Source organism: Antechinus flavipes, chromosome 2 (genome assembly GCF_016432865.1).
Source record: "Antechinus flavipes isolate AdamAnt ecotype Samford, QLD, Australia chromosome 2, AdamAnt_v2, whole genome shotgun sequence".
NCBI classification, from domain to species: Eukaryota; Metazoa; Chordata; class Mammalia; order Dasyuromorphia; family Dasyuridae; genus Antechinus; species Antechinus flavipes.
In genome coordinates, this window is record NC_067399.1 from 337,165,895 (window position 1) to 337,190,769 (window position 24,875).

Consider the following 24,875-nt stretch of genomic DNA (forward strand, 5'->3'; position numbering starts at 1 on the left):
TGCTTCCTGAGATGGGCAAAGACTGAAATCCTATTCCAGGAAGGGGGATGGGTGTCGCGAAAGTAATAAGTGAGCTGATCCAGGTCCCAGAAGCAGGTCAATGTATCTGTACTTTGACCAAAATTTAGAACAGAAAACAACTCTAACAAAGAAAGGTTAGAACAGTCTGAGATAGAAAGACTAGTTCACAAGGACTGCTACAAAATGTAGAGAAGCCAATATAGACTGGCCAGCAGCTTCCCATGTAAGGAAACAAGTTTGCCCCACAGGACAGACAAATGGTTGTCAGTCCCAATAAACTATGCCAATTGTCTATCATTATTTCAGAAACCTTTTAAGACCTGAATATAGACACAAATATCTAGTAACTGATGGATGACCAGGCTAAATACTCATCTGCCTAAGTATTTAGGATGTAATAATTACAGATAGATTGGAAACAGCAAGGTATGACATAATTGAATTGCATTAATGGTTTCTATTCACTATTGTTTCTGATCATAGAAATCAGTCACAAGAGGAAAAAGCAAGGACATGACTATAACATATTCTAATCAGTCAAAACTGATTCTTCAGCATATACAGGACACAGGATAAAATAGCTTTAACTCAGTTTTACTTCAGGTAATTGTCCTAGTAACTTTCAGAAAATGGAGCTTTAAAACTCCCAAATAATATTAGCTACAGGCCCAAAAAATTTTACCTTCAATAACAAATCCCATTAACCAAAGCTTCAGATGAATTCTAAACAGATATTTTCCATGACCTTATATTGATAAGTCAGAGATTTGTCCCAGAAAGTTCACAACTTATCTTTCATATTTAAGTAGATGTTTTATAAGGTGAACATTATGCAAATCATTTTGCTCTAAAATGCCCAATACATAGAAAAATAGGAAATTTAGGAAATTGCCTGTTGTCCATAACAGAAACATGTTCAAAAGGACAAAGGAAAAAAACTATCATTCCCAGAGGCCCTTTAAATAATGGGCACAACCTTAAGATGACTCAATACAATCTATTTAAACTCATACAGAATATTCTAATTCCACATAAAAGAATCTAAAAGATTCTTTAAAAATATCAATTAAACTTTTGGATACAGTGCTACAAATTATAACATTTGTTATCATATTCTTTAAACAAGGAGACCATTATGCACCTAAAAAAAAGTACTCAATCAATTAACATCATATAAAAGCAGACTGTCCCTTTTAAATAATAAAATGCTCTCTGCATCAGAGAGTTAGTACGTTTATCTCCATTTCCATAGAAGCAGCTGAAAGCAGTTGGGGGAGTAAGGGTGAGTAAAATTTTCACTTTTGAAGCCAAAAGATCCTTTACTGTTTCTCCTTCCCCCTCTCAATTTCTCTTTATAATTAAGACAAATGGCACTAATTTGAAAGACCTGCTTTTCTTTCTTTTTTTTTTCTCTCAACATCCTCTTTCCCTTTGTGACATGCTTTTCCCTTCTTTGCTTTCTCTCCAATTTCCTTCCTGATACTCTCTCCCCCTTCTCTCTCTTTCTTCATGAAATCATTCAAACTCTCAATTGTTTCAACAAATCTGTCTTTCTTATCCTGTTTCTTTAAATCATCTTTTTTTCTCCTTTCCTTTTCTTTTCTTTGAAATTTTTAAGATTCACAATATAGTGAACAATTCAATAATTCCATAAAATTCACAACATGTTCAACAGAGCTGACAAAATTTAAAGCATTTCTTATAATACATATAAATTACCCAATATATGTTTCAGAAGGTAACATACTTCATCTAATTAGGAGGTATGTGTGACCTCTTCAAGTGAGTTATCAAAACTTTGTGCAGCTTTTAAAAAGTTTTTTTCTTTCAGTAATAAGGGTTCAGTATTCAAATTCCTAAGATCTTATACTCAGAATAAACAAATCTAGCATGCAACAAGGCAACAGTAATTATCTCCCACAATTTCAGAATTACAGTACCATTTTTAAAAAAATAAAGTTCCCAAAATTCAGTAGACCAATAAGCTAAAAGGATGTGGCTTTTTCCCACCTAAGTAAGTTTCCTAAATCCCTAATCAAATGTTGCAGACAAACTGAATTGCCATTTGGTTGTATGTGTGGGTATATATATATATATACACACACACACACACACACACACACACACACACACACACACACACACACACACACATACACATATATATATTTTAAACTGGCTCTCAGAAACTTTTTTTTCTGCCTGAGTTTTTTCAAAGCAATTAGCATCTATCTCTTTTGTTAGTTCTCTTACCTTCCCCCCAGGCAGAGCTACAACTTAAATCATATAAGGGTTTGTTGATCTCTTCTTTTTCTTCTACCAGCAGGCTTTTCTGCCAGAGTTTTTAAAGGTAGCCAAGCTTTTCTGTTCCTTTTACTTTCAAATTAGTGCAAACAGGTTAAGAAGTTAAAAACCACAAGCAATTTTTTTTTATGCTAAATATCTTTGCATCATTGAAATGACCAATTGCCAGATTTCTCAGTCATTGTCCTTAAAACTTAACAGAGCTCTTTAAATCAACAAAACAAACAGACATAAACACTGACTATACAGACACAACATTTAACATATACAGGCTAGGGGCAAGCTTCTGATACCTCAGGAATGCCGTGAGGGAAGCTTTCAGGTGGACAATCTCTCCCTCTCAGAAATTCAAATGGAGCCTTTTAAATAGGTTTCCAAACTCCAGTTTGGTGCATTCTCTGCCTCATAGAGAGTGCCCAGATGTAAAAAATACCCAGAATCAAATTGTGTCCTAAGATACCCAGAGTTGTGCCAACAGTGTGGCACCCAGGACCAAATAGTAATTTTAAAAAGCACCCAAATTTATTTTGCAAAGACATATTCAGACCAGACGTGTCTTAATAGACACCTAGAACAGAGGACAGCATGCAGCATCCTGCTGGAACCTCCCACATTATTCACAGTTCATCAGCCTATCTTCTGGGGCCCCAATTATGTTAGAAAAACAAAATAGAACAGAAAAAGCAGAACATACTCTCCTGTGGCTGAAATAGAGGTATCCACAATGAGTATTGCCACAGCCCAAAATTTCTCTCTTCATGGGAACTCTGGAACAAGCCAGAGGGTTAGCCTCCTCAACAAAGAGCCCAGTCTCAATTGCTCCAAGGCAGTGGAGACCCAATCTCTAATCGTGCTCTCATATCTCATATCTCATGGGGAACCTCTAAAATGTAATGTCAGAGAAACTGAGACAAGATAGACATTATAGAGTTTTTTATATTTTATTAAAGTGAGAGATGGATTAAGGTCAAAACAGGATCCATGTTGAGCCCAGCTGGCTGAATTGGACTCTTGTCTCTAAGTATCCAGCAGCAAATGAGAGATTCCAGGCATTCTTATAAGACTCTGGCACTCAGGGAAACAAAGGCAAGGTCAGGGTAGAGCACTGGTCAGTGGGAAGTTCCAGTTCAGTTCTGACAGGTTGGGCATGAATAAGGATTCTAGGAGCCAAGATGTCTGAGGCAGAAGATACCCAAATATAGCAAACTAGAGTTTTATGACTCTTTAGAATGCTAGTGGTCAGGGATCCCAGCCTTAATTATCTCAGTCCTAATGGCCAGGGAGGGGGGTTGCCACCAGGGACATTGAGGCAGAACAGTTCAGGGAAACTGAAGCAGAACATCATAAGGATTTGCATTTTTAAAAAAAGACATTGTGAACTTTAAAATAACATGGAAGTTCCTTGAGGGGCTATTTAACTTTTTTATCCTCTGCACCCAAGATAGTTCTTTGCACAAAGTAAGTGACTTATTAAATGTTTGTTGATTCATTGCACTGAATTTGAAAATAATCAGTATATTTGTGCTCTATCTTTTTTTTTCAGGTACCCAAATTATGAATTTATCAGTGATAACTCCATATCCTGGTCAGCTGGACTACATAATCGATACACAGAAAATTCCCTACGAGGTGTGATTTTAGATATACACTTTCTGTCACAGGCAGATTTCCTAGTCTGTACATTTTCATCCCAGGTAAGTAGCAAAGGGACATTTCTAAATGCCCAATGCATTATGCCAGATTGGTTTATTTTTATTTTTGCTTAATGCTGGTTATTGTGATTCAGATATAGTTTTCCTGATCAGTAATGATCTTCTATGGAAGAATGAAAAGATTCAATAAAATTTGAGAGCACTGTATTGGGTATTGTAGTCATTTTGCAACCAGTAGCTGAATATTCTTCTATCAAAGTTATTCATTATGTAATGATTACAATATTTGGTTTGTTTAAAGAACTTAACAAAAGCAGCAAGTAATTAAGTACATTTTATTATTTTTTTCATACAGTCAATATATAACTATCTCTTTCCACACATCAGCATACTGATACTGAGAAGTTTAACTAAAATTTTGCCTAAGAACAAAGAAAAAACCCAGATACAAATTTTCAAGTCAATTATATTACTTTGTGACAAACTGTAGGTTGAATTTAAACAATACCCATAACCATCCATTTAGTTTAGTTATTGCACATAATTATGTTTACAAGCTTGATTTGTTTTGGTTTGGGGAGATTGGATCAGGCTTGAATAGTCAGTGGAAATTTCAGTTTAATGGTTGTTATTGAGGACCTTGTTCTATTCTATCACTACAAATGTCATATTTATTTGTTCTTACTTCATCCATTCAACAGGCAGTTAATAAGGTCCTACTAAGATGCCCTAGAGTCTAGCTTCTTAAACTGTGATTGGTGACCTCATATAGGGTCTCATAACTGAATGTGGGAGTCACAAAATTTTTATTTATTAGCAGTAAATATCAGATTTGTATGCCTATTTTATATATCTATATATTATTGAATGAAAAGGGGTTGTGAGTAAAAAAAATTGAGAAGTCCTACTGTAGAAGAGTTCAAAAGAAGTCCCTTGTTCTTTTATGGAATTTATAATAAAATCAGTGTGCATATATGAAACAACTGAATAAGAATTAACATATGAACAAGTATATCTATAATGGCAGCTATAAATATATCATCTGAATAGAGAAGAGTTCTAGAGTATAGATGTGGATTTCTGATTCTGAGAGAGAATGTTCCAGAAAGTATATGGTAAGAATTGCTAAGGTGAAATTAATGTACCTGTTCAAAATTTCCCTTAGCTCTAGTATGATTATGTGTGACTCTAGGATAGATTCTGAGATAACAAAGACAAAACTATTCAAAGTCTTCCTCCCCCCTAGCTTTTCTTTCTCACCCTCCTACCTTGTGCCCCCTCACCCCCCTCTTTTTTTAAACAGTGCCTTACATAGGCTTTTCCTAGATAGATATGGTTTTTTTTTTTCTGTTCCTATAGCCCTGGTTCAGTCCATATAGATCACAATATGTCAGAAGAGAGAAAATACAATTAAGTATATGTTGACTTTTGACATTTTATTCACATCTAGGACAAAAAAAGAATTTTGTTCTTCCTTTTAAATTCTGTTTTATACTATAATATCCCCTCTTGTTGAAGTACCTGGAGCCTGAAGAAGGCAATAAGAATAAGATGGGGATGGCAAGTTATGCAAAAGTAAAAGTTGTGTTACTTCTGATACTACAATAGTAGAATCCTACTAGAAATTAGAATACTGATACTTGGAAATTCAAACTAAATTCAATAACAATGAAGTAATACATTATTCAATCGAATAAAAACTTTAAACCAACATTTTAAAAATTTTGTGAAGTCAAAAATGTACTCAGAGAGTACTTTGAAGTGTTTTAGGTTGAAGTTAAGAGTAAAAACTCAACATTAAGTTATTGTAGCACCCAGAGACAATGGACTTATATTTGTTACTTTTTATTTTTATTCAAAAATTTACTTCCTGTCTTCTTGTTACCAAATTTAAAAAATAAATAAATAAAAGTTTGGGGCAGCTAATTGGTACAGTGGATAGAGTACCATCCCTGAAGTCAGAAGGACCTGAGTTCAAATCTGGCCTCATTTACTTAATACTTCCTAGCTGTGTGACCCTGGACAAGTCACTTAACCCCAATCACCTCAACAACAAATAAATGAGAATGAATGAATGTGGTACACAAGTAAAAAATTTCTTAGTAACAATAAGGATTCCTGATTAATGGTGATTCTGCCATAGTATATTGTTGGAATCTTTACAAACATTTTCCTTGAACAGAAACAGGCTGTTTTCTAAATATCTGTCCCATCTTAGATGAAATTCTACTTTAACTCTTTTAACAAAATTTCTTTGTTGCACTCACCCTGATTTCTGGGTTGAAGAGTCTTTTCCACTGGATCAGGATCAGAGGTTTTCCACCTGAATCAGGATCAGAGCCTTTTCACTGGAATCAGGATTTTGCCCCATGTTGGGCACCAAAATGTGGTGATTTTGTTCTTCTTTGGGTTATATAAGATGAAGCTTCTCTCTGGGGGAGAAGGTTTCTCGGGGAGGTTTTCTGGAGGCAGTCTTAGTTGCAGTTGAAAGTAATAATCACCCAAATGCAACCAGCTGGTAAAAATGCAAACGTTTATTTTCTCCTTCCAAAATAGCCTGGTTAGTTGAGGTCTATCTCTCTGCTTGGTTCCGAGAGCTCTTGTAGATTGTCCTTTGCTTCTGCCTCTGCTTTCTTCAGCCTCCAATTCACCTCCACTCTCCATGTAATTCTGCTGAAATCTGTCTGAGAGCCTCTGTCTGTATCTTATATATGAGAGAGAGGAATTGTGGGATATGAGAGAGAGGGATTATGGGTTTTCTCCCATAGTGCTCTCTGGCTCTAAGAGCTTCAAGGGAGGTGTGAATTCACAAAGTTACAGAGTTAAATTTGTGAATCTCTCATACTTGTGAACTCCAATGAGTAAAGGTGTGAACACAAGCATTGTATCAATTAGTTCTACTTAGTACCTTGTTTCAGGTTCTGGCCCAAAACATCTTCTTGTAAAATCAGATCAATAATCTATCAACTCTAAGGAGTTAGCAGTTTGTAAAGATTCCAACATCATATTGGAAAGAGTACTTTATTTAGGGTCAAAGAACTTGGGTTCAGAATTTAGCTGCGCCTTATCTTGTGACCCTGAGTATGTCATTTAAATTAAGATTGGATTAGGAAAGATACTTGAAGCAGGTAGACCAAATAGGAAATCATAGCAATAATCTTTAGGAAAACTGATGAAAGGCTGAAATAAGATGATAATTTTATGAATAGAGAAAATATGAGATGATAGGCAGTTAGAATCAAGATTTGGCAACCAATTGGAAATGTATAATAAGGAAAAGTGAGAAAAGATAATGCCAATTTTGTGAACTTGGAAGACGAACTATGTGGTGCTTTTGAAAGAAATAAGATTTAGAATATGGTTGGGGTTAGAGGAAAAAGATAGACTTTATTTTGAGGACATCCAGTGTGATCCAATTGGTGATTTGGGATAGAAATTCAAGGGGAAAAATTGAGACTAGATTTATTTGGAGTCAATGATTTAGAGATGGTAATCCAGTAGAAACTAATAAGGACACCAAGAGAATGTAGAAAGAAGAGGAGATTTAGGACATACCCTTGGGCAATTTCTGTATTCGGGGATTGCAGTCTGAATAATGAGCCAGCAAAGGAAAGGGAGAAAGATCAGTTTTGATAAGAACATCTAGAAATGATAGAGATTGTAAAAAATTGGAGAGTTAGTTTTAAGTGAGGAAGCAAGCATAGATAGCTTTGTTTTGGAATTTAACTGACAGAGAAATTAGTAATGTGTGGCAGGAACCTGAGGAGCCAGTAGAATTTAGTGAGTTTTTTAAGGATGGATCGGAGGAGTTGGTCATTAATTGAACATTAGAAAGAAGTGATGACAATTTACAGTCTGTTGGAGTCAACAGAAAGGGTTGGGGATCAAGGGCCATTGTCAGAGAGTAGGGGAACAGTAGGAGGTGTCAAAGGAGTTAGATATTAAGTGAGCAGAAGCTAACAGCAAAGAATCTCACCCCAAGTTACAACCCATTAAGTCAGGATTGTTTCCTGTTTTCATGGGCTACTTGGCTATGCCGTTTCAATAGCATAAATAGCAGCACCCTCTTATTTCTAACAGACTAATGTGACTATGTATGTGACTAATCTGAATCAGATGTTTACTTAGGGGCCACAGATGGTAAGACCAAGACCTGTATTCATTTCATTACAGACAGATGCTCAGCTTAGGAATTTCTACTTTTGTAGAAATCATAAAACAACATTGAAATGTTTATGTAAATTTAAGGCTTCACAAAGAGAGGACAAGAGGTTCTCAGTACAGTGAACTCTGGAGAGTTAGAACAAACATGCTCTGAATCTGTACAGATCCTTATTCTTTGGAGTAAAGAACACCATAACACATGGGCAATAATCTCATCAATACTCTATATCTCTCAGAGATATAGAAAACATGCCTTCTCCCTCTTTGAGCAAAACAAGGGTGAGGCAAATAGCACAAAGATTCCATTTGGAGAACGAAGTGGAAAGTTAGACATCATTTAATTGAGTCCGGTGCCTTTATTTTATGGATGAGGAAACTGAGTCCCCCTGAAGTGAGAGGGACTCATATGAAGTCACACATGGTTCATCCTGTACTCTTTGAATTTAGACCTACTTTTCTCTCTACCACACTATGCCAAGATGGGTTGGATCACTCAGTGAATCTAGAAACCATTTTCCCTGATTTTCAGGGTTGAGGAATATTCCCTGTCCTGATTGTCTCGGGAGGCTCTCATTGAGCCAGTCTAAAGGAGTGAAATTCAGCCTCTGCAGAAGATCTGCTTTTTTTTAGTGTTTTTCTGAAATAGAGACACATCTGTGTTTTATCATTTGACAATATTTTTCCTGTTACCACTTACTGTGTGCCTAGCGGTATGCTAAAAAGGATATAGTACCATGTCAACACAGGATGAAATAAAATAGGCGCCATGCAGTTACACAGAGTCTCAGCTTTTGAAACTCCAATTTGCCCCCTCTCAACAATGTCACCTGTCAAAATCAAACCTTGCCTAGTGTTGGCATCAGCTGGACAGGCAAGCTATTTACATTTGTAAGGAGAAGGCTGGGAGAAGAAACCAGAGGTAATTAAACACAGCAGCTTTGTTTTGTTTTGTTTTTCCAGGGTGATTTTTAGTAGAGCCTTCAAGAAAAGCAATCTCTGGAATTTACACTAACTTGTTACACCTCTATGAGTAAGAAGGAGACTTTTCATTTTTATTTCTGGTTATTTGAACAATTATGCTTGGATCTTAATTTTTGATTAATAATTGTGGGGTGCATAGTGGCTATGAATTAGCATTTCCCTGTAGGGCTGGCTTTTTGTACAGGTGTAGTGCCAACCACCTAAATAATCCCCAACCTCTCTAACCCTCAAAATCTTAAGGCTTTAAATTTTTATGACTACCTTAAGCATCCAAAATTTTCACAGTTGTTCATTCCATCAAATGAGGCTTTGAATGCCCCTGTTAAAATATGAAGGTTACTTGGGCAGGGTAACATACTTTCATGTGTGTTAAAAATTAAGTCAGTTATCATTTGGTGCATACCTAGTATTTGTCAGGTACTGTGCCAAATGCTGGATAGTTTAATTTAATTTATTATACTTACCCTAGCAAAAGGAGATAGAATGAACAAATTTTGATCAGAAGCAGGGGATCAGAAAATATCTGGACTATGTGGCACTTTTGGAGCAGATATGCGGAATCAGTTTACCTTGACTTCATGTTATGATGACCAGGGTCCACATTAGAACACAGAGAATAAAGGTTACAAGGATTTAAAGCTCGATTCATGATTGAGAAACTAGATCATTTCATAGCTCTTGAGTTGATAATTTTTAACAGCATGGCAGCATTCTGTAATGGGCTGAGGCTTGAGTTGATGCACTGAGGTCCCAAGCACATGAGGCTAAATAGTAATTGGACCATACTCTATTAATATGTAAGCTTGGAGAAAGAATGGCCCCCACCCACTCTTTGTGCAAGTCCTGAAATGTAATGACCGCGTATTTAAAGTCAGCCGGAGTCAGGAATTCAGGTTAAGGGAAAAATCTTCAATATTTATTGAAGTGAAGAGGTGAATAAAGATTGCTATAGCAAATATAGGCAAGAAAGATTGCGATAGCAAATATAGGCAGTTGCGACAGGAAGCCAGCTAAGAGAGAGCGACGCGAGCCAAGCCAACAGTGGAGCCAACAGTGGAGGCAACCGTGGCAATGGCCGTCCCAAAAGTCTCTCCTCCCCTGCCTCCACCCACCAAAATCATCATTTCGTATACAACACATCAGGACTTGCACAAAGAGTGGGTGGGGGCCATTCTTTCTCCAAGCTTACATATTAATAGAGTATGGTCCAATTACTATTTAGCCTCATGTGCTTGGGACCTCAGTGCATCAACTCAAGCCTCAGCCCATTACAGCATTCATTATTTTCTTTATAATGAATCACCAGAACATAAGGCAAACCCATAATCAAATGTATTTTGAGTGCTAAATATAAATGAATTTGGATTATCAGCATTTTATGACTTTACTCCCTCTCATCTATTAATTCAAATAAGTTGGAAATTATTTTATAAATGTAGTTCACTGTATTATGATGATATTATTATATATGGTATGCTACACATCTTAAAACCAAATTCTGGCTAAATTTATAGTAGCCTGATTCTCATCATAATGAATTAATGATAAAATGAAAGAATAAAAGTGTTAAGCACTTACTTTGTTCAGAGCACTATCCATATTAAGCACTGAGGATACAAATAGACAAATGAAACTGTGCCAGTCCTCAAGGAGGTTACATTCTAATAAAGTAATACAGTGCCTGTAAAAGTGTCCCAACTTCAGGAAAGATAGAAAAGCCCAGTGTTCCTTAGACCACTCATAATCAAAAGTTGGTATTTCTTCTTTAATGTCATTCCTTTGATAAACTATTTCTAGAGTAGAACTATCTGACAGTGCCAAAGACATAAATAATAGAGAGGACTTGATAATTAAGTAGAGTTGAAAAGAAATTTAGAATACTAAGAGAAAAATCATCTCCTATTCGCATTCTTTCTAAAAAATAGAATGGATTGATCAGCTCTATGATAATTGTATGAGGCAATAGGAATATTAGAACAAAGCCAAAAGGAAGTCAATAGAAGAAAATATAAGGTACCTATATTAAAAAAAAAAAAACTGAGTTGGAAAATAGATCTAAGAGAGCTCATTTAATAACCATAAAACTCTCTAAAATTCCTGATCAAATAAAAACTTGGCACCATATTTCAGAAAATCAAAAAAAAAATTCCTTATATTTATTAGCACCAGAGGTCAAAGTAAAAATAGAAAGACTAGAAGGATAGAAGAGACAGAAAGAACCACAGGCAATAAATTGAATATTTTTCTGCCAACAAAATCAGTTTAGTCAAAGCTTGAAGGAAAAGAGTTAACATCTTTGCAGCAAATATATTTGATAAATATCTGATATCCAAAATATTTAAGAAACTGATATAACTATATAGGAATAAAAATTTACTCTTTTTCATTTAAGGATATGAACAGAAAGTTCTCAAATGAAAAAGGTAAGCTGTTGAAAAATCTTATGTACAAATGCTCCCAGTCAGAAATAAGAGAAATATAAATTAAAATAATTGTGAAGTGACATCTCATACCCATTGATTGGCAGAGATAACCAAAAAAGGATAATAGTTATTGAAGGGGATGTAGAGGGACAGGCATGTCAATATACTATGGATGGAGCTGTGAATTGATCCAACCATTCTGGAAAGGAATTTTTTACTCTACTCACTAAGTTATTAAGTTGTATATATCTTCTAAATTAGCAATACCACTATAAGGCATATATTCTAAAGAGTTCTAATAAAGAGAGGAAGGCCTTATATTAGAAAAATATTTATAACATCTCATTTTGTTGTATCAAGGAACTGAAAACAAAATGGTGATCATCAGTTGGGGATCAGTTGAATAAATTATTTCATATGAACATAATACAATTGGACTGTAAGAAATGATGGAAGGTATGGATCCAGAGAAGCTTATTATACAGAGTGAAATGAAAAGAATCAGTAGAACAATATATTTAATGGTTGCAGTATTTCAAAAGAAATACAAGTCTGAAAGACTTAATTCTGATCAATGCAAAGGTCCATTACAGTTTCAGAAGACTGTCAATGAATCATGCTTCTTATCTCTTGACATAGATTATTAATTGATGATATAGAATGAGACATAGATTTTCAGACTGGCCACTACGGATTTATTTCTCTTGACTATCTTTTTTTCTTAAACAAGGGAAAGACTTTATTTTTGTTGAGGGAGAAAGTTCGTAGGGATATTTGAAAGGAAGTAACAGTAACCTCCTTCTCCTCTTCCCTGCCCCCCCAAAAAAGAAAGAAGTGTCAATAAAATATTATTTAAATTTTAGAAGAGAAGCAGTATTAAACTGCCAAGTTTCACATGTGTTTTTCTTAATAATAATAGCTTTTTATTTTTCAAAATAATTGCAAAGATAATTTTCAACATTCATCCTTGCAAGCAACAACAAAAAAGGTAAAAATACTATGTTTTGAACCATATTTAGTCCTCATTGTTCCTTTTCTGGGTGCAGATGGCTCTCTTCATCACAAGTCTGTTAGAACTAGCCTGAATTACCTCATTGTTGAAAAGAGCCATGTCCATCACAGGTAAACATCACATAATCTTCTTGTTACAGTGTACAGTATTCTTGGTTCTGCTCACTTCACTCAGTATTAGTTCATATAAATCTTTTCTAGGCTTTTCTGAAATCAGCTTCCTCATCATTTCTTATAGACTAATAATATTCATATACCATAACTTATTCAGCCATTCCCCAACTGAGAGGTGTTAACTCAATTTCTGGTTCCTTGCCACTACAAAAAAGCAGTTTGGAGCTGCTAAAAACATTTTTGCACATGTGGGTCCTTTTCCCTCCTTGGGATACAGACCCAATAGTGACACTACTGGGTCAAAGGGTATACTCAGCTTTATAATCCTTTGGACATAATTCCAAATTGCTTTTCAGAATTTTTTTTATCATTTCACAACTCTACCAACAATGCATTAGTGTCCTAATTTTCCTGCATTCCCTCTGACATTCATTATTATCTTTTCCTGTCATCTTAGCCAATCTGAGATGTGTGTAGTGGTACCTCAGAGTTATTTTAATTTGCATTTCTCTGATCAGTAGTGATTTATAGCATTTTTTCATATGATCAGAAATGGCTTTAATTTCTTTATCTGAAAACTGTCTGTTCATATCCTTTGACCATTTATCAATTGGAGAATGGTTTGTATTCTTATAAATTTGAGTCAGTTCTCTATATATTTTTAGAAATAAGGCTTTTATCTGAAACTCTGGATATAATTCTCTCCCCCCCCTCCTTCCTTCTCCCCCCTATTTTCTGCCTTTTAACTTTTGCTACATTGGTTTTATTTGTACAAAAAAACTTTTAAATTTAATTTAATAATCAAAATTATCCACTTTGCATTTCAAAATGTTTTGTAGTTCTTCTTTGGCCATAAATTCCTTTATTCTCCACAAATCTGAGAAATAGACTACCCCTTGTTCTCCTAATTTGCTTAGAGTATCATCTTTTACGTCTAAATCATGCACTCAGTTTGACTTTATCTTGTTATAGGGTGTTAGGTGTCAATGCCTAGTTTCTGCCATACTATTTTCCAATTTTCCCAGCAATTTTTGTTAAATAATGAGTCTTATCCCAGAAGCTGAAGTCTTTGGATTTATCACATACTAGGTTACCATAGTAATTGAGAATTGTGTCTTATAAATCTAATCTCTTTCACTGATTCATTGTTTTATTTTTTAGCCAGTACCAAATGGTTTTGCTGACCACTGCTTTATAATATAATTTTAGGTCAGCTGGGCTACCATCCTTTGCATTTTTGTTATTAATTCCCTTGAAATTCTTGACCTTTTGTTCTTTTCAGATGAATTTTGCTATTATTTTTTCTAGCTCTATAATTTCTTGGTACTTTGATTGGTACAGTCCTGAATAAGTAGATTAACTTAGGTAGAATTGTCATTTTTATTATATTAGCCTGGCCTACTCATAAGCACTTGATATTCTTCCAGTTGTTTAGATATAACTTTTTGTGTGAAAATGTTTTGTAATTGTGTCCATATAGTTCATGACTTTGTCTTGGCAGGTAGACTCTCAAAGATTTTATATTATCTAGCTATTTTAAGTGGGATTTCTCTGTTTCTTACTACTTGACTTTATTGGTAACATATAAAAATGTCTATGATTTATGTGGGTTTATTTTATATCATCTTTGCTTAAAGTTGTTAATTATTTCTAGTAGTTTTACTTGATTCTCTAAGATTCTCTAAGTATACCATCATATCATCTGCAAAGAGTGATAATTTTATTTCTTCATTATCTACTTGTAATTCCTTCAATTTCTGTTGGAATCTTTACAAACTGCTAACTCATCAAAGATTGTTGATCTGATCTTACAAGAAGATGTTTTGGGCCAGAAACAAGGTACTAAGTAGAACTAATTGATACAATGCTTGTGTTTACACCTTTACTCATTGGAATTCACAAGTATGGGAGATTCACAAAGTTAACTGTGTAACTTTGTGAATTCATACCTCCCTTGAAGCTCTTAGGGCCAGAGAGCACTATGGGAGAAAACCCATAATTCCTCTATCCTCCCAGAGAAAGGAAACAATCTGCTATGGGGTATCCAATGCAGCCCCCTTACATTTTTAAAGTTTTTTTGTCCAAGCCATTTGAAATTCCTGTTGTTTTTCTTGAAAGGTGCTCCAGGTCTAGTGGAGTTTCTCCTGGCACTTCCCAGCAGCCCCTTCCAAAGGAAGGTCTTGGTGATCTTTGTGCTCCGGGGCTGATGAGCAGGAATCCTAGAAGCTACTAGCCTGTGTTATATTGCTATGTGCTTATGTAAATTATGTGTAATGCCTCCCATATTGATGGATTTATGTATACCGTGTATGTCTGTTTCAAAGTTCTGGCCCATATTGATGGATTTATGTGTACCTGTTTCAAGTGAGCCCCTTCAGAAACTTGCTAATCTGATTTGACTTCCTATTTCCTTTGGTGTTTTCATCTCCTTTCCTGAGGTGTCAGAGAAGGCGTGATCACCTTTTTTGGGGGGTTCTCACCTCCTTGAGAAGTCAGGGAGGTCATGACCACCCTATGTTCTAAAACAAAAGAAAGGGGGAGATGTTGGAATCTTTACAAACTGCTAACTCATTAGAGTTGATAGATTATTGATCCGATCTTACAAGAAGATGTTTTGGGCCAGAACCTGAAACAAGGTACTAAGTAGAACTAATTAATACAATGCTTGTGTTTACGCCTTTACTCATTGGAATTCACAAGTATGGGAGATTCACAAAGTTAACTATATAACTTTGTGAATTCACACTTCCCTTGAAGCTCTTAGGGCCAGAGAGCACTATGGGAGAAAACCCATAAATTTCTTTTTCTTCTCTTATTGCTAAAGTTAACATTTCTAGTATGGTACTGAATAGTAGTGATGATAATAGGCAACCTTGTTTTACCTCTGATCTTATTGGGAATGCTTCTACTTTATACCCATCACATATAATACTTGTTGATGATTTTAGGTAGATACTACTTATCATTTTAAGGAAAATTACATTTATTCCTATACACTCTAGTGTTTTCAATAGGAATTTTGTCAAATGCTTTTTCTGCATCTATTGATATAATCATGTGATTTGTTAGTTTGGTTATTGAAACAATCAATTATGCTAATAGTTTTCCTGATATTAAACCAGCCTGGTATAAATCCTACTTGGTCATAGTGTATTATCCTGGTGATAAGTTGCTATAATCTTTTTGCTATTATATACTTTAAGATTTTTCCATCAATATTAATTAGGAAAGTTGGTCTATAATTTTTTTTTTTTCTGTTTTGCCCCTTCCTGGTTTAGGTATCAATACTATATCTGTGTCATAGAAGTCATAGTAGGACTCTTTTCCCTATTTTTACAAATAGTTTATATAGTATTGGGATTAATTGTTCTTTAAATGTTTGGTAGAATTCACTTGTGAATTCATCTGTTATATTCTGTTTATATTTAGATATATTTAGTTTAATATATCTTACATTATCTCTTTGAGCCAAATTCAATGAGATTAATGTTCACACAGTGCTAATCCTCCTTTCTTCTTTCCCTCAATTATTACAATTGAGGGAATTACAATTATTACAATAGATCATTTTTGCCTCTTCATGTGATATAATCTACCCTATTTATCTCCCCTTTCCTCTTCTTTCCGTACAATCCCTTTTCCACCCCCTAGTTTTTTTTTTTTTTATATTATCACAATTAAGTTAGAGTATACCTTTATCTTCTAAGTAGTCCCCTAACAAAGAAACAGTTCTCAAAAGTTATCATCATCTTCCCATATAGGGATGTAAACCTTTTAACTTTTAAAAATCATAGTGGTTTTTTCCCTTACCTTTTTTAACTGTTTATGCTTCTCTTGAGTTATGTATTTGAAGATCATATTTTCTGTTCAGCTCTGGTCTTTTCATAAAAAATGATTGAAAATCCCTTATTTCATTGAATGTTCATCTTTTCCCCTGAAAGATAGTGCTTAGATTTGTGGGTAGTTGATTTTTGGTTGTAATCCAAACTCCATTGCCTTCTAGAATATCATATATCAGTCCCTTTAATTCTTTAAAGTTGAAACTCCTAGGTATTAGGGAATCCTGATTGATATGCTTGCAGTATTTTCTCCCTGATCTGATAATTCTGCAATTTAATTACAATATTCCTTGGAGTTTTCATTTTGGTGTTTGTCTTTCAGGAGGTAATTGGTAGATTCTTTCAATAGCTATTTTACCCTCTGGTTCTAGGACATCAGGGCAGTTTTGTTTTGTTTTTTTAATAATTATAACTTTTTATTGATAGAACCCATGCCTGGATAATTTTTTACAACATTATCCCTTCAACTCACTTCTGTTTTGATTTTTTCCCCTCCCCTGATGGCAAGCAGTCCTATATATGTTAAATAGATCACAGTATATTCTAAATACAATATATGTGTACAGAACCAAATAGTTCTCTTGTTGCACAGGAAGAATTGGATTCAGAAGGTAAAAATAACCTGGGAAGAAAAACAAAAATGCAAACAGTTTACATTTATTTCCCATGGTATTTCTTTGGGTGTAGCTGCTTCTGTCCATCATTGATCAATTGAAAATGAGTTAGATCTTCTCTTTGTCAAAGAAATCTACTTCCGTCAGAATACATCCTCATACAGTATTGTTGTTAAAGTATATAATGATCTCTTGGCTCTGCTCATTTCACTCAGCATCAGTTCATGTAAGCCTCTCCAAGCCTCTCTGTATTCATCCTGCAGGTCATTTCTTACAGAACAATAATATTCCATAACATTCATATACCACAATTTACCCAACCGTTCTCCAATTGATGGGCATCCATTCATTTTCCAGATTCTAGCTACTACAAACAGGGCTGCCACAAACATTTTGGCACATACAGGTCCCTTTCCCTTTTTTAGCATCTCTTCGGGATATAAGCCCTAGTAACACTGCTGGATCAAAGAGTATGCACAGTTTGATAACTTTTTGGACATAATTCCCAATTGTTCTCCAGAATGATCGGATTCATTCACAACTCCACCAACAATGCATCAGTGTCTCAGTTTTCCCGCATTCCCTCCAACATTCATCATTATTTTTTCCTGTCATCTTAGCCAATCTGACAGGTGTGTAGTGGTCTCTCAGAGTTGTCTTAATTTGCATTTCTCTGATCAATAGTGATTTGGAACACTTTCATATGAGTGGAAATAGTTTCAATTTCATCATCTGAAAATTGTCTGTTCATATCCTTTGACCATTTATCAATTGGAGAATTGCTTGATTTCTTATAAATTAGAGTCAATTCTCTATATATTTTGGAAATGAGGCCTTTATCAGAACCGTTAACTGTGAAGATGTTTCCCAGTTTGTTGCTTCCCTTTTAATCTTGTTTGCATTAGTTTTGTTTGTACAAAGGCTTTTTAATTTGATGTAATCAAAATTTTCTATTTTGTAATCAATAATGGTCTCTAGTTCATCTTTGGTTACAAATGTGTTCCTCCTCCACAAGTCTGAGAGATAAACTATCCTGTCTTCCTCTAATTTATTTATCATCTCGTTCTTTATACCTAAATCATGAACTCATTTTGATCTTATCTTGATATACGGTGTTAAGTGTGGATCCATGCCTAATTTCTGCCATACTAATTTCTAGTTATCGCAGCAGTTTTTGTCAAATAATGAATTTTTATCCCAAAAGTTAGGATCTTTGAGTTTGTCAAACACTAGATTACTATAGTTGACTATTTTGTCTTGTGAACCTAATCTATTCCACTAATTAACTAATCCATTTCTTAGCCAATACCAAATGGTTTTGGTGACTGCTGCTTTATAATATAGTTTTAGATCAGGTACATCTAGGCCACACCTTCATTTGATTTTTTTTCCCATTAATTCCCTTGAGATTCTTGACCTTTTGTTCTTCCCATATGAATTGTGTTGTTATTTTTTTTTCTAGATCACTAAAATATTTTCTTGGAAGTCTGATTGGTATAACACTAAATAAATAGATTAGTTTAGGGAGTATTGTCGTCTTTATCATATTCGCTCAGCCTATCCAAGAGCACTTAACATTTTTCCAATTATTTAAATCTGACTTTATTTGTGCAGAAAGCTTTTTTGTAATTTTGCTCATATAATTCCTGACTTTCCTTTGGTAGATCAATTCCCAAATATTTTATGCTATCGACAGTTATTTTGAATGGAATTTCTCTTTGTATCTCTTGCTGTTGGATTTTGTTGGTGATGTATAAAAATGCTGAGGATTTATGGGGATTTATTTTGTTTCCTGCAACTTTGCTAAAGTTATGAATTATTTCTAATAGCTTTTTAGTAGAATCTCTGGGGTTCTCTAAGTATGCCATCATATCATCAGAGTGATAGTTTGGTTTCCTCATTGCCTACTCTAATTCCTTTAACCTCTTTCTCGACTCTTATTGCAGAGGCTAGTGTTTCTAATACAATATTGAATAATAATGATGATAGTGGGCAACCTTGCTTCACTCCAGATCTTACTGGGAAAGGTTCCAGTTTTTCCCCATTGCATATGATGCTTACTGATGGTTTTAAATATATGCTCCTGACTATTTTAAGGAAAAGTCCATTTATTCCTATGCTCTCAAGTGTTTTTATTAGGAATGGATGTTGGATTTTATCAAATGCTTTTTCTGCATCTATTGAGATAATCATATGGTTTTTGTTAGTTTGGTTATTGCTATAGTCAATTATGTTAATAGTTTTCCTAATATTGAACCAGCCCTGCATTCCTGGTATAAATCCTATTATTCTGGGGATGATTTTCTGTAATATTTTTGCTAATATTTTATTTAAGATTTTAGCATCAATATTCATTAGGGAGATTAGTCTATAATTTTCTTTCTCTGTTTTCAACCTACCTGATTTAGGTATCAATACCATGTCTGTGTCATATAAGGAATTTGGTAGGACTCTTTCAATTCCTGTTTTTTCAAATAGTTTATATAGCATTGGAGATCAGTGTTCTTTAAATGTTTGGTACAATTCACATGTAAATCTATCTGGTCCTGGGAATTTTTTCTTAGGGAGTTGGTTAATAGCTTGTTCTATTTTTCTAAAATGGGACTGTTTGGTATTTACTTCTTCCTCTGTTAATCTGGGCAAGCTATATTTTTGAAGATATTCTTCAATTTCATTTAAATTGTCGAATTTATTGGCATAAAGTTGGGCAAAGTAACTCCTAATTATTGCTCTAATTTCCTCTTCGTTAGTGGCGAGTTCTCCCTTTTCATTTTTAAGACTAACAATTTGATTTTCCTCTTTCCTTTTTTTAAAATCAGATTTACTAAGAGTTTGTCTATTTTGTTGGTTTTTTCATAGAACCAACTCTTAGTTTTATAAATTAATCCAATAGACTTCCGGTTAAGATGGCGGAGAGGAGGCTCACAGTTGCATAAGCTCCGCGCTTTCTCTCACTATCCATTTCATTACAAGCCTCTGAATCAATGCTTGACTGAAAAAAAAACCCACAAATAGTTACCAAGAGAAGCCATCCTTGAGATCCGCCAAGAAAGGTCTGTCTTTACTGGAGGGCTGGGACGGTTTTAGATCGGGCGCAGGCTGAGGGCAGCGGCAGTGAGGGCACAGGAGCAGACTGGAGAGGGGGTGGAGAGTGATCGTAGCCGTCTCTGCGGGGAGAGCTTCGCTACAGCTTTGAATAATTTGCTCCAGCAGCAAGTCAACAGCCCAGCAGAGAAGCTAAAAACACCGGGGGTGAAGAATACAACCCCAAACAGCTGGAGTCTCTCGGGACCTGGCCGCCCCCCCCTTCCCCCCCTCAGTGACTCAGCACGCTTTGGGATCTCAGAGCGCAGGCGCAGCACAGTCCTGCTAGTGCCTCACTGCTGCCCCCTGCAGTCTGTAGAGGAAGCTCGATAACACACCCAGCCCCCCCCCCCCCCCAAAAGAAAGACTCCAGTTTTTTCTGTTTTTCTTTGGTAGTTTGTCTCTGATTAATAGACAGAATGAGCAAGAAGCTGAAGAGGACTTTAACCCTTGACAGCTTCTATACAGATAGAGAGCAGACTCTAAATCCTGAGGAGACTAAAAACAGGCAGTCCCCAGGTGAATCCCCAAAGGAGGAGATCGTCTGTTCCTCAGCACAGATGAACCTCATAGAAGTGATTAAAAAGGCTCTCACAAGGGAACTAGAAGAAAAATGGGAAAAGAGCTTGGAGAAGTCAGTTAAAGAGAGAGTGGATAAAGAAGTAAAATCCTTGAAAAATAGGATTAGTGAACTGGAAACAGAAAACAGCTCTCTAAAAAACAAAATTGGTGAAATGGAAAAAAATTCCACAGAACAAAAGATCTCAATTGGACAATTAGAAAAAGATCTTAAAAAAGTGAGTGAAGAGAACACTTCACTGAAAATCAGACTTGAACAAGTGGAATTGAATGACTCGAGGAGACAAGAAGAATCAGTCAAGCAAATCCAAAAAAATCAAACAATGGAGAAAAATGTGAAATACCTTCTGGGGAAGACAACAGACCTGGAAAACAGATCCAGGAGAGACAATCTGAGAATCATTGGACTCCCAGAAAAACATGATGAAAAAAAGAGCCTGGACACTGTCTTCCAGGAAATTATCAAAGAGAACTGCCCAGAAGTTATAGGAACAGAGGAAAAAATAAACATTGAAAGGATTCATCAATCACCCACTGAAAGGGATCCTAAAATCAAAACACCAAGGAATATAGTGGCCAAATGCCAGAACCCTCAGATGAAAGAAAAAATATTGCAAGCGGCTAGAAAAACCCAATTCAAGTATCAAGGAGCCACAATAAGGATCACCCAGGATCTGGCAGCATCCACATTAAAAGATCGAAGGGCCTGGAATATGATATTCCGAAAGGCTAAGGAACTTGGTATGCAACCAAAAATAACTTACCCAGCGAGAATGAGCATCTTTTTCCAGGGAAGAAGATGGACATTCAACGAAGTAAGCGAATTTCATCTATTTCTGATGAAAAAACCAGAACTTAACAAAAAGTTTGATCTACAAATATAGAACTCAAGAGAAATCTAAAAAGGTAAAGATTAATCTTGGGAACTATATTTTGACTATATAGATGTATAAAGAATACATGTATACCTTGTTCTAGAAATTGATGTGGAAAGGACATTGTACCAGAAAAAGGGTAAAGTGGGGATAGTACATCTCATGAAGAGGCATAGGAAACCTATTATATCTGAGAGAAAGAATGGAGGGGGATGAATATAGTGGGTATCTTACTGCCTTCAGAATTGGCTTTAAGTGAAAAATCTTAAGACATATTCAATCTATGGTGAAACTTCTCCCATCTCATTGAAAAGTGAGAAGGGAAAAGTGGAAAGGGAAGGAATAAGCTAAGCAGAAGGGAATACGGGAACTGGGAGGGAAAGGGGTAAGATAGGGGGAGGAACTCTAAGGCGGGGGGAGGGATACTAAAAAAGGAGGGTTGTGAGAAGCAAGGGGTGCTCACAAGCTTAATACTTGGAAGGGGGGGAAAGGGGAAAGAAGGGAGGAAAGCAGAAACCGGGGTTAACAAGATGGCAAGTAATACAGAATTGGTCATTCTAACCATAAACGTGAACGGGGTAAACTCCCCCATAAAGAGGAAGCGGTTAGCAGAATGGATTAAAAGCCAGAATCCTACAATATGTTGTTTACAGGAAACACACCTGAAGCGGGGAGATACATGCAGGTTAAAGGTAAAAGGTTGGAGCAAAATCTACTATGCTTCAGGTGAAGTCAAAAAAGCAGGGGTAGCCATCCTGATCTCAGATCAAGCTAAAGCAAAAATTGACCTAATTAAAAGAGATAAGGAAGGACACTATATCTTGCTAAAGGGTAGCATGGATAATGAAGCACTATCTATATTAAACATATATGCACCAAGTGGGGTAGCATCTAAATTCTTAAAAGAGAAACTAAGAGAGCTGCAAGAAGAAATAGACAGTAAAACTATAATAGTGGGAGATCTTAACCTTGCACTCTCAGAATTAGATAAATCAAACCACAAAATAAATAAGAAAGAAGTCAAAGAGGTAAATAGAATACTAGAAAAGTTAGATATGATAGATCTCTGGAGAAAATGTAATGGAGACAGAAAGGAATACACTTTCTTTTCAGCAGTTCATGGAACCTATACAAAAATTGACCATATATTAGGACATAAAAACCTCAAACTCAAATGTAGTAAGGCAGAAATAGTAAATGCATCCTTTTCAGACCACGATGCAATGAAAATTACATTCAACAAAAAAGCAGGGGGAAGTAGACCAAAAAATAATTGGAAACTAAATAATCTCATACTAAAGAATGATTGGGTGAAACAGCAAATCATAGACATAATTAATAACTTCACCCAAGAAAACGATAATAATGAGACATCATACCAAAATGTATGGGATGCAGCCAAAGCGGTAATAAGGGGAAATTTCATATCTCTAGAGGCCTATTTGTATAAAATAGAGAAAGAGAAGGTCAATGAATTGGGTTTGCAATTAAAAATGCTAGAAAAGGAACAAATTAAAAACCCCCAGTCAAACACTAAACTTGAAATTCTAAAAGTAAAAGGTGAGATCAATAAAATTGAAAGTAAAAAAACTATTGAATTGATTAATAAAACTAAGAGTTGGTTCTATGAAAAAACCCACAAAATAGACAAACCCTTAGTAAATCTGATTAAAAAAAGGAAAGAGGAAAATCAAATTGTTAGTCTTAAAAATGAAAAGGGAGAACTCACCACTAACGAAGAGGAAATTAGAGCAATAATTAGGAGTTACTTTGCCCAACTTTATGCCAATAAATTCGACAACTTAAATGAAATAGAAAAATACCTCCAAAAATACAGCTTGCCCAAACTAACAGAGGAAGAAGTAAATATCCTAAACAGTCCCATCTCAGAAAAAGAAATAGAACAAACTATCAATCAACTCCCTAAGAAAAAATCCCCAGGACCAGATGGATTTACATGTGAATTCTACCAAACATTTAAAGAACAATTAACTCCAATGTTATATAAACTATTTGAAAAAATAGGGATTGAAGGAGTCCTACCAAACTCCTTTTATGACACAGATATGGTACTGATACCTAAACCAGGTAGGCTGAAAACAGAGAAAGAAAATTATAGACCAATCTCCCTAATGAATATTGATGCTAAAATCTTAAATAAAATATTAGCAAAAAGATTACAGAAAATTGTCACCAGGATAATACACTATGACCAAGTAGGATTTATACCAGGAATGCAGGGCTGGTTCAATATTAGGAAAACTATTAGCATAATTGACTATATCAATAACCAAACAAACAAAAACCACATGATCATCTCAATAGATGCAGAAAAAGCATTTGATAAAATCCAACATCCATTCCTAATAAAAACACTTGAGAGCATAGGAATAAATGGACTTTTCCTTAAAATAGTCAGGAGCATATATTTAAAACCATCAGTAAGCATCATATGCAATGGGGAAAAACTGGAACCTTTCCCAGTAAGATCTGGAGTGAAGCAAGGTTGCCCACTATCACCATTATTATTTAATATCGTATTAGAAACACTAGCCTCGGCAATAAGAGTCGAGAAAGATATAAAAGGAATTAGAGTAGGCAATGAGGAAACCAAACTATCACTCTTTGCAGATGATATGATGGTATACCTAGAGAACCCCAGAGATTCTACCAAAAAGCTATTGGAAATAATTCATAATTTTAGCAAAGTAGCTGGCTACAAAATAAATCCCCATAAATCCTCAGCATTTTTATACATCACCAACAAAACCCAACAGCAAGAGATACAAAGAGAAATTCCATTCAGAATAACTGTTGATACCATAAAATATTTGGGAATCTATCTACCAAAGGAAAGTCAGGAATTATATGAGCAAAATTATAAAAAAGTCTCCACACAAATAAAGTCAGACTTAAATAATTGGAAAAATATTAAGTGCTCTTGGATCGGCCGAGCGAACATAATAAAGATGACAATACTCCCTAAACTAATCTATTTATTTAGTGCTATACCAATCAGACTTCCAAGAAAATATTTTATTGATCTAGAAAAAATAACAACAAAATTCATATGGAACAATAAAAAGTCGAGAATCTCAAGGGAATTAATGAAAAAAAAATCAAATGAAGGTGGCCTAGCTGTACCTGATCTAAAATTATATTATAAAGCAGCAGTCACCAAAACCATTTGGTATTGGCTAAGAAATAGATTAGT

General features: G+C 35.1%; 1 protein-coding gene across 3 annotated transcripts in view; it reads left to right on the top strand.

Moving 5' to 3' along the window:
• Positions 1–24,875, top strand: part of FUT8 (fucosyltransferase 8) — a 425,078-nt gene that overhangs the window by 392,059 nt on the left and 8,144 nt on the right. For all 3 annotated transcript variants that reach the window (XM_051977839.1, XM_051977837.1, XM_051977838.1), the window contains one exon: positions 3,869–4,019. In XM_051977839.1, the coding sequence (XP_051833799.1) occupies positions 3,869–4,019 (151 nt within the window). The remainder of the gene's footprint in view (positions 1–3,868; positions 4,020–24,875) is intronic.